This window comes from Struthio camelus, chromosome 5 (genome assembly GCF_040807025.1).
Source record: "Struthio camelus isolate bStrCam1 chromosome 5, bStrCam1.hap1, whole genome shotgun sequence".
Taxonomy (NCBI): domain Eukaryota; kingdom Metazoa; phylum Chordata; class Aves; order Struthioniformes; family Struthionidae; genus Struthio; species Struthio camelus.
Window position 1 is genome coordinate 45,496,057 of NC_090946.1, and position 11,159 is coordinate 45,507,215.

The 11,159-nt window shown below is 39.6% G+C and overlaps 1 protein-coding gene across 1 annotated transcript; it reads left to right on the forward strand.

Moving 5' to 3' along the window:
- The first annotated feature begins 17 nt into the window (after positions 1-17).
- Positions 18-8,476, forward strand: ERH (ERH mRNA splicing and mitosis factor). Its single transcript, XM_068946175.1, has 4 exons — positions 18-215; positions 4,000-4,087; positions 5,252-5,372; positions 7,977-8,476. The coding sequence occupies exons 1-4, from the start codon at positions 213-215 to the stop codon at positions 8,077-8,079; spliced, it is 315 nt and encodes a 104-aa protein (XP_068802276.1). The 5' UTR covers positions 18-212; the 3' UTR covers positions 8,080-8,476.
- Positions 8,477-11,159: the final 2,683 nt, after the last annotated feature.

Consider the following 11,159-nt stretch of genomic DNA (forward strand, 5'->3'; position numbering starts at 1 on the left):
CCGCCCAGCATGGCGTGGGCGGTCGTTCCCGGCATGCTCCGCGCCCTGCCGTGTGGCAGCGCGCTCTCGCGCGCCGTGCGCGTGCGCGGCAGTCTAGCACCTCGTCGTCTATGGTCGGCCGTTAGCGAGGCGTTTCCGGCCGGCGCGGGGGCTTGTGGGGGAATTGTCGGGCGCCTCTTAGTCGGCGGCGGAGCTGCGGAGCGGGAGCCGCTATGGTGAGCGGGCCCCGGTCGGCCGCGCCGCCACCCCCCCCCACCCCCCTTCCCCGCTACCTCCCGGCCTGGGGGCGGCGGCGCGGGCCCTCCCGGGCTGGCAGCGGCGGGCAGGCCGCGGCGGGGGCGGGCGGGTGGCAGCACGTGCTCGCGGCGGGCCCCGGGGCGGGCGCGGGCCGCGGCTGCGGCGCGCACAAAGGGCGGGCGGGCCGCGGCCCTTGGGGAAGCGCCGCTCGGCCCAGGCGGGCGGGGCGGCGGCGGCCTCGGGGGCCTGAGCTGCTGCTGCTGCCGCCCCGCTGCCGCTCGGCGCGGCGGAGCGGAGCGGGGGGTGGGGGGGCAGCTCGTGCTGGCGGGCTGCGGGACCGGCCCGCTGGTCGTAGCAGCTTGTCGCATTCATGTAGTAAACGTGGGTTTTGCTCAAGCAAGACGTTGCGCTTTGGTGGAAAAAGCGCTGTGGGGTTTAGGGCAAAAGTCTTGTGGCCGCCTGTGTAGCGCTTGGGCAGGTAGTTAGTTCCTGCTAGGACAAGCAGCTACAAGCCCTGTCCTGTTGTCGAAAGTGAAAAGATGGAAGCCACTTAAACCGCTATTTCTGGCCAGCAGGAATACCCGAAAGTCCTTTGAGCGCTTGTGGCATATTGCCTGTCTTTACTTTACTATGCCTGTTTATTTGTCCTTCACACTGTTTGCATCTCTTCCCTTTCCATTTTTTGCCTTATTGTTGAATAGCCCCGACAGTTGCGAGAAGCGCCTTTGGACAGATGTTGACTAACTCCTATGCCCTGTTTTTGCCTGTCAGTGCTGCCTTAAGTGTTTTTTCAGGGTTATGTCTTCAATAATGTGCTTAAAGCACGTTCCGAAGAGCTCTCAAGACGTTTAAAATTCATATAACGTAAACCAGTGTGGTATCTACTCTGCTGTCTCCTTGAACAGCAGACAGTTCGATTACACTTTAAAGGAAAGCACAAGAAAACCCACAGTCTGCAACAGGACAGTAAGAGTTCTTATTGGGCTGTTCCTGATAACCTAGTCTGATTAAACAAGGGTTTCTGCATCATCCACCACCACTTTTCTTTTTCCTAACAACAGGATTTATACCCATAGGAAACTTGGATTTGGCCTCTGTCGCCTAAGCATGTATTCAGTAGGGCAGCTAATAGTTTGAGGAAACTTCTCTTGTACTTCTAAGTTTGTCATTCTTTGGCCCTCCTGTGGAGGGAGAGGAGGAGCAATTTCATAAAATCATTCAAAAAGTTTTTTTTCTTTAGAGTAAAAATGTGGGAAGTTCTTAAATTTGAGATATATATTTTGATTTTTTTTATCCTTTTCCTCCTTAAGGTTTTTAGGGGAAGATGAGAAATTAATAGCTAGTTTAGGGGAAGATGAGAAATTAATAGCTAGTAGAGGAAGAAACAAAAGTCAGTAGTAACAGGATCAAAAAATACTGGCAATAATTTAGGCTCATTTCTTGATGGGTGTAGTAGAATTATTATTAGTGGCTTGCAGAAACTAGTCTTCATTATGTATTGCTGTTTTGCACTTAGAAAAGCTGAAAGATATGCCTTTTTAGAGCATGAATAATAATTCCCCAGGCCAGTGTCTGATATGGATATTGAAAAATGTCTTAAGTGATGAATCACTTAAAATCAGAGACTTAGATGCCTGGCAATCTCATTATTGGGATAACGTTAGAACATACATGCACGATGGTTTAACGTTTAAAGAATAGGAGGGATAGCCTGGGTATTTATACACCAGACAGCCTACAATTGTTCTCCACCAAGAGACAGAATACATAATTCAGTCAGTTATTATATCATTTTTTAATGTTAATCAGTTCTCTTTTATCTGTGCTCTTTTAGGTTTTGTGAAATAATCCCAACCTGTTCTTTAATTTTGAGCCTGGTTGAAAAAGATAAATATGTATAACTCTACCTGAATCAAACATCTCATAAGTTTAGTTTGCAAGACATTCTGATGCTAAAATAGTACAACTGTTTTAGAGCAAGTTTCCTAAGCTGCCTGAAGCACTTCCTTTATTACTGTTAATAGAGAATCCTTAGTGCTCAGATGCTCCCAAGAAGTTAAAGTTACAAGTCTTAGAACCAAGCCTTGTCACCAGTGATCAGCAAACAAATGCGATATTGCTGGTAATAGAACTTGATCAAAGTTTGGCAGAATGATTTAGACTCCCTAGTACGACAAGCCTGTTAAGTACAGCAGGCTTTGGAACCGCCAGATACCAGCCCCCCCCCCCCCCTTGAGGAATTCCATTCAAATTAAGTGTCCTGTGACCTACATGAAAGTGGACTTAGCTGGTCTAGTTGTCTTTGCATGATTTTTATTCTAGTGCATAGCTCTGAATTCTCCTTTTGTTCTGTTTCTAATTGGGGAAAAGTCTTGATCTTTTCTGTTCCTTTGTGTCACTTTTTTCTGGTCTCCTTTCCATCTCTTTCTATCATGATATTTGAGACAGCATTTCAAGAACTGAAAACTAATTCCCAGCATGGGAATACTATCAATCGTGGTGTAGAAATCTTTACTGCCTTCCTATATGTTCTTTGCAAATCCTAATAACTTTTTTGCCATTTTTCTGCATCTGAGTACTGAACTGGAATCTTAACTGTCCTGTCCAAATCATGGGTCAGGAGTTTTCTCTCAGCAGTTAATTAATTTAAACCCAACAATATGTTTTAGTAATTATATTTCCAGTGTGGCTTACTCTGCAGTTGCCAGCGTGAATGTTATGTGCTGTGTGCTCACCTCACTTATTAGCATTGAAAATGTTGGATTCAGTTGACACTAATGGAATGGTGTTGTCTAACGTGCTTACAAAATTTCTGTGATCTATAACTCTTAATTAGGTCAGGGACATGTATACTTCAAAAATCTTACCTGTTGTTTGTTCACATTTCTGTACTCTAGTGAAAAATATTACAGAAGTAATGTAAGCCACACAATGTACAACACCCTAAGTCTTTCCTGCAGAAAAGCAAATTTACAGGCTCTGACATTTGGAACAGTTATCTGTGTCATAATTACTGTTCAGTAGACTCACTGAGGTATTAAGAATCAGTGCATCTGTTTTCAAGAAATAGTCTTGAACACTAAATACAGCTTTATAATTTATGTTCTCTTGAAATTGAATGAATAACTCAAAATAACTTTTTGCATTAGGATATTTGAGCTGAGACTGATGGTAAAGTTAAGTTAGACTCGCTTTTGATCTCTGCTTGGGGTATTTAAATCATACTAACAGTCTGCATTTAAAATGAAATAAGCGAATGTGCTAATTGGACAGCTATTATAGATTGACTGTTATTGCTTTGCTTTTCTGTTTAAGTAGAAAATACTATTTCTGTGGTGGTTCTTCAACACAATAGGTGCTTTACTAGTGATTTTACCCATTTAGAAAACATTTTAAGGATGGATAGAACTGATTGGAAACAAAAATTGTTAACACAACATATATGAAAAGTAAGTGCCATTTGGAAAAAACTGTCTCCTCAATTGCCAGATCCATGTTATAATACAGTGCTTGTTTTTAGAGGTATGTGATAGCTGTGTAAGTTTTAAGAATTTACCATCTTAGTCCTCAGATTTATCCTTACACACCGAAGTTGTGTGTGATAGGTGTCATGAAGTAACACTGGGGACAGATATATTTAGTGCAACCCAGTTTGTCTAATGATTTGGTGGCCAAAAATCCCTGTAGCTTAATCTTTGCATGCTTCATTCAAATATTAATAATTTTGGAAGTAACTCATGGCTTTTTTCCCCCCCCGCCCAGTCTCACACAATTCTACTTGTTCAGCCCACCAAGAGGCCAGAAGGCAGAACATATGCTGATTATGAATCAGTGAATGAGTGCATGGAAGGTGGGTATCATTGCTTCTGCAGTCATGATAATGGGCAATTGTTGTTAAAATCTTTTTTTGACATATTCCCAAAGCTTGCTTGTTAAGTGAACAAGTTGCTATTCCCAAGAGAAGTCACAAAAACTGCAAAAATGTCTCATTCTTTCAGTTTACTAGTGTTCTTGCACGCTAAAAATAGTTTGCAAGTAAGTAGATTGAACCACGTCACTTCAGGAGATTAGATGATACCACCACCCTGGTGGCCTTGCAGTAGACCTTTTTGAATGCATTTTCATTGCAGGATCAGAGCCTAACTTTCTCATTAATTTTTGTGCTAGTCATGTAAAGGAAAGATAGCTATTACAAGTAACATGTACAATAAAAGTATGTGCATAATCGACACTTGTTTTACAAACAGGTGGCATGTGTGCCAGAAAACAATTCTATGTGACTTTAAGACACAAAAAATGAGCTTGGAACGATGACAGCCATACAGCTCTATAATGTAAATGTCCAAGTCCACTGAACATTAAAAATTCTAATTCCAACAAGTTTTGCGATGCAAACAAAGCTGGAGTAAAGACCACCTAAAATCTCAGTTCCCACATTATTACCGTGTTCTTCTCAAGTGTATCCGAATTACCATTAAACAAAACTGATCTGAATTCATATACAGGCTTGTATTGGCACTACTCGCTTTTAGGTAATCAGTTGCCCTATTTGACCCTTTAATAAAGAATGACTTCTCTCATGAGAACTAAGTAGTAGCTTTGTTTGATGCTAATTATTCTCTTTCTCAGATCCTTCTACAGTAGGAATATATGTTACATCTTCTGTCTTAAAACCATTAGAAAGAATTTTAGATTTCTGTTACCACTTACTGCTTGGAAAGTTTTGCCTTTGAAGTGATAAAACTAAAGTTTTTTTCTCCTAGATCATGATAATGCTTCTTTATATGCACTTTACCTGGTTTTGTAGTGTTTTGTTTCAGTACCGATAACTAGGACAAAGGTATTTCAACTCTGCAAAATCTGAATACGTAATTCATATCTGTGTTTTAATGGTAGTCATGGTAAAATGGTAGTCAAATCTCTAAACTTTCCTGTCACCTGTGGTTTAATATCTAAGGAATTTGCAGCAAATAAAGTTTCAAGATCGCATTATCAAGCTTTTCTTTTTCTGTAGGAGTCTGTAAAATGTATGAAGAGCATCTGAAGAGAATGAATCCCAACAGTCCATCCATTACATACGATATCAGCCAGTTGTTTGACTTTATTGATGATTTGGCAGACCTCAGCTGTCTGGTGTAAGTTCAGTTGTGTGAGCTGTGGGAGGAGAGACAAATTCTCTCTTTTCTGGATGTAGAGATGGCTTTTTTTTCCTTTTTTTTCCACTGGGGGGAAACAATTGTTGCTTCTAAGAGTTAATGTGCATAATATGTAGTAAATATAATTTCACTGTATTATTTTCTAGCTATTTTTTACTTCAGGCTACATGAGGCGTCTCAAACTTTTTAAACTTCAGAATAGAAAAGATCACTAGTCTCCCTACTTCTGCCTGTCAGAAGTCTTCCATATAAACTCTTCAATGTTTTATGTGGAATCTGGTAACGTTCTTTTTTTTTCCCCAATAACTGTATTAGTAAGGCAGCAGTATTGCAGCTGGCACACCATATTATCTACCGATATGAACTGCATCAGAATAAAGCATCTCTTAAGAAAGCTTAGAAACTAACAGTTCCACCTGAGTTTTAGTCACACTGAAGCTCCTAACGTTTCAAATATTGAAGTCCAACAGTTTAATACAGCTACAGATTTTGTTAAGACTGGCTAGAATCCATTTAAATCAGCGTTAGATCTGCCTTTGTGAAATTAGTCCAATTCTTAAGCAGGCGAAAAGACTAACAATTTTTTTGCAACTGAGGACTGCACTAGCAATATGGTAGAAATCTGTGGAAGCACATCACAGCCAACTGTTTGCTTTTATCAAGATGTAGCAAGATGGAACCTTTTGTAAATGCTAATTAAGAGATTGAGGAACGTACCAGTCTTTCAGGGAGTCCTAGCTAATTATTTGGATGCTCTTGTGAATCCAGTATTATATCTCTGGTTCTCATCTGTGATAGAACTGCGAGCAAAGATGGTCTTGTATACCTTGCATTCCGACTGCACTGCAAAATCAAGTGTTAATTTCCAGTACTTAATCTATAACTAAGATTGCAACTAAATCCCTTAGTCCAGATCATGGCTGATTTCCACACTATAAACATCCAACTAATGGTTTGAGAAGACAGTGGTATGAAACTTTATAGAAGTTCTGTAGGAATAAAGATACAAATGTAGTACTCAAATAACAGAAGAAACATTATTTGGTCTGCTGAACTCACAAATTCCAGGATCTCTTTTTAAGCCAGTATGGATATTCCTGCTACTGTACTGCTGTGTCTAAAATCCCAGTGCAAGTGCAGCTGCACAGTGAACCACCTTTGCCAATTAATTTCTGTTTAAAACTTATTTAAAAAAAAAAATCGGATTATTTTCTCTGCATGCTGATTTACATATAGAATTTGACTATGTCACCAGTAGTGACTTGCTACAAAGTCCATTAACCAAAGCTGTCAACAGAGTAAATAAAACCATATTACGATTTCTGCAGGCTTACCTTGTTGCTAGGCATTCTACCATGTTTGATCTTCAGATATCATAGTGCTGGCCTGACACAGTTAAAAAGACGTGCCTTTTTTTATTTTCACTTCTAACAGACTGAAGCTAGCTACTTGCTTTAGGAAGTAGCAACTGCTTTCTACTACAGTCTTGTGGCTTTCTTAATTAGGCTTATAAACTTAGTGTTGTGCCAAATTCTGCTTCAGCTTAGTTTTCCACCAGATGGCATACATAGCATGTAGTGTGCTAGGGTCATGAAAATCCCTAAAATGCTTGCTTTCTAATCTTGCAGTGTAGCATTATAACTGGATTGAAAATAATTAACAGTTCCTGAAAAATAATGTTTCTTATACTGCAGTGAAACTACTGAAGTGTTAATAATACTGAAGCCCTTTCTGTGGCCTTGAACCAGTATGCTGGATTTTAAATAACAAGGCCTTTGTTTTAGTTCAAGGCCACAGAAAGGGTTTGAGTATTATCAATACTTGAGTACTTATTTTTTGCTACCTTAGTAGTGCACTGTGTTTAGGTTTTTTTTTTTTTCACTTATGTAATAACAGCGAATTATTCTGGATTGAGTTAAACAACTTTGAATTTATACTTAGCTTCTTACCAATGACCATCATTCTCTTAATCTGATTAGAAAAATGTGTTCCAAGATTTAGAGCTTGGACAGGACTTCGGTAGCTCTTGAAGCACTCACCGAAGGTACCGCCTTCATCAAAAAGCTCCTCCAGCTTTAAGGACCAAAGGGGGAAGGAAGGGAATGAATTTTAACAGATAACTTGATGCACTTTGCTTTCCCTCTAAATCTACTTCAGTTCAACAGCATCTTGAATAACTTGAGTTCTCTGGGCCTGATATGAAATCTTCCTAGTGGACTACATAGATCAGTAGAAATCATCTGTGGGGGGTCTTATAAAGATTCCAAACATAGGTGTAACACTTCAAATGCTGAACACTTGCTTGAAGTAGTTAAACTGAGTGTTTGTCTCATTAAAATAAATTAGATGATGCTTCCTGATTGCACCATTCTTAATTCTGAGCTCTAGAATATTGAGGTGCTCTTTTTGCTTTCTCCATAAGTAATTAGGTCCATGAATTTAAATATGAACACACTGTGATACAGTCACTCAGTAGTCCTTGGAGCATCAAGTTCCGTTTCAGGTTCTTACTCATCTCCTGAGTGACAGGTGTTTGTGGAACAGGACAGACTGATATTAATTTAACTCTTTTCTTTTCTCCAGTTACCGTGCTGACACTCAGACATACCAACCATACAATAAAGACTGGATAAAGGAGAAGATCTATGTCCTCCTCCGCAGGCAGGCCCAGCAAGCAAGCAAATAATGGCAGCACCATCATTAAATTGGGTTTGGGGGAGGGCTTGGACAACAGGCGTGTACAGAGTGTAGTAGTGAAAGTTTTGTATTATAGTCGTCCTGTTGCCATCTTGTTAAACTCTTTAGCCAGGACTGAATGTATTGTTAGAGATGCAAGGATTTTGTTGGATTTGAAAACTTTTTTTTGGTGTAAATGGAGAAGAAAGCGCAACATCTTTGGCAGAGATTTAACGTGTTTTTTTCCTTGGGCTAGCTGATAATCCTACCTTATTCAAACCCCTGGGGCTGCTCACATCTTCACCACATTCACTGTATGTGCCCTTCTGTGGGGTTTCCAACATTTAGTTTATGTCCTTGAGACTGTCTTAATGGGGAATAAAAAAATATCCTTTAGTTAAACTTGAGTGATGAATTTTGTGTTTTTTTGCCAAAGAATAAATTTAATCTTTCTTAACGCTTCAAGCCCCCATCTTCAGCAAACAGGTATGTGGATTGAATGTCAGTCCTTTGCTGTATTACAGGATAGCTCAAATTCTGTCCTGCCAGGTTAACTTCTCCGGCTTAGCTTTGGCTACTGTTTTTACTGGGGATTCCTGGGAAACACAGCAGCCCTCCTGCTCTTGCACTGTAAACGTCATCTTCCTACAAGGCGTTTTGCCTGTCTGCTCTGTGGGAAAGATGCTGTCTTTGGGCAGGCTGAATGCAGCAGATCACTCCTATCGCTAGATCACTATTTCTAAGCTTCCCCTGAGAATGGTAGGCAATGTGAATTATTTTGGTGGGAACCTGCCACAAACTGTGTTTTCTCTTTAGAGGGGATAAAGACGTATCTGCTTGCCTGCACTGTAGAATGACACCTGTGCCTGGATATATTACACTGCTGTCCTTGTAAGTTTGCTTTACTGAAAAAAATTAGGCTTGGGGGAAAATGTTAGACCAACAAAGCTGGTGAACAGAGGAGCAAGGCTGGCTCAGTGGTTTTTGCCTTTGCCTTAGTCTAAAGTACAAATGTATTTAACTAGAAGCAATTTTAGGTATAAAGGAGGAAAGTAGCTCTCCCCACCACATTTACTTTCCTGAAATCCATTAATTGTTTGTGATGGGCCTCACAGCAGATATATTGGCTTACAAGAATCTGATTTCAAATTGACAGTGCACATTAAAGCTTTAATGAAAATAGCTTCAGTTAAGTGATAAGTAATTACTGCTGAAGACAGAGTCAAATGATTGAAGAGATGGAAATTCCTAGATACTTGAAATCCATACATTAAATTAGACTGGCAGCAGTAACCCATCTACATACAGTGTCCTATTCTCAACTTCTAGCAGTTTCAATATAGCAGAGGTTTTAAGTAATTGGGAATCACAGGGAGAGAGATTAAACTTTTCTCCAACATGAACGCAAATTGGAGATTAGAAGTATCAGTTCTACAGTTACAGTGTCCAGGAATCAGTTCAATTTATTAACCTCAAAAACATGCTAACTTGCTTTTGAGTAAATTGTGATTTTTCAAAACATACAAGATCAGAAGTGTCTTACCATACTTAAGGTTACTTAAAATTGTAAATAATTCTGTATGGAAGTTTTATTTCTTAGATCCAAATGCAGATTGGAACAAGAAGTATAACTTAACTAAAATCCACTAACCATTGCCCTGCATAATAGCATTCAAATTTAATATAAGCAACCTTATTTAAACAGCTTGTATAGCTTATCCTCTGGGATAGCACGTAGTAAAATAGCATGTGTTCTTTTCAAAAATATTTGTTTTTACTACTGGTAATTTTGTTGAAATTCCAATATTCTCATGGTAGATCATTTAAGATGCATAGCCTTCTAAGATGCTAAATATGATGCAATTTTGCAGTCTTAAAATGAAGCCAAATAAACAGCCCCTCTCATTTTCCGATGCATTAAAAATAGTGTTTTAAGATTTCCCTCATTCTGTGAGCTTGTTTTCAATTCAAGAAAAACTAGTCACATTTCTTGATTATGAAAAAAATGCAAGGGCATGCTGAATCAATAGTAATCAGGTGCTCAGATCATGGCACATCGCTTCCTTCAGAAATAACATAAAATTTAGTCTGGTTAAAGATTCTTCCTCAGTCTTGCCTCTGGTATAACAACTGCAACCTTTAAGACTGGCAAACTGGTACAGAACATAAATTTCTCATGCTGGAGCAGAAAATGGGAAGATGCTTTAAACAAGGTAGTAACAAATAGTTCGTATTTCTCCTTTATGAAAGATGCTTGATGATGGTATGTTTTCTGGAATCTAGAAGGTAAATAAGCTCCAACTTCTCAAGGTTAATTGACGTGAACTTTTTTTTCCCCCACTAGATTTCTGTGGTCATCGCAGAAATCAAAGTCTTAGTAGAAAACACAGATTAAAATTCTTCTGTTCCTCTGGAGCCCAAGTCAGTCAGCTGCTGATAGAAAGATATGGTCTATAGCCCATTTTAAGAGAAAGGACTTATATATCTTCTCTCTTTCCCTCTGTTTCCCCCCCAGCTACAGTAGTCTCATTTTTTCCTGAAAATAAGCTGCTGATTTAAACTCCACAGTGCAGTTCTTGAGTTGCTACATTGCCTTTTACTTGATTAGCTATTCATGAAACAACAGATTTGTTAGCTTAACTGAGCGACTGACTGACTTGAAGGGAAAAAAAAATGCTGCAGCATCTTCCTAATATATCACAGGCAAGAAAGGAGAATCTGGTACGCTGTCTCCAACTAATCGCTGCCTTCAAAACTATAGTAAAGACAGTTATGAGCATTTGGAAACATAAAACACGCTGGTATACATTCTACTGGTACTCAGGTAATGTAATCTGCTTTAAGAGGCCAAATGAAAAATTAGTCTTGGATTTGCTCATGACAGAAAAATCTGAGAGGCATATATTTTACTAAAGATTTACCTCTTAAACCTTTCCTTTATGTTTCGTTCTAACGCTGCCTGACCTTACAGCATGGATCTCAAACAGCTAAAATAAACGCCAGGCTGTACAACACTATACCCAAAAGCTGCATTACGCAGGCCTCATCCCATAATTGCCAATGGTACTGTGTTGTAGCAGTCTTTAAGCC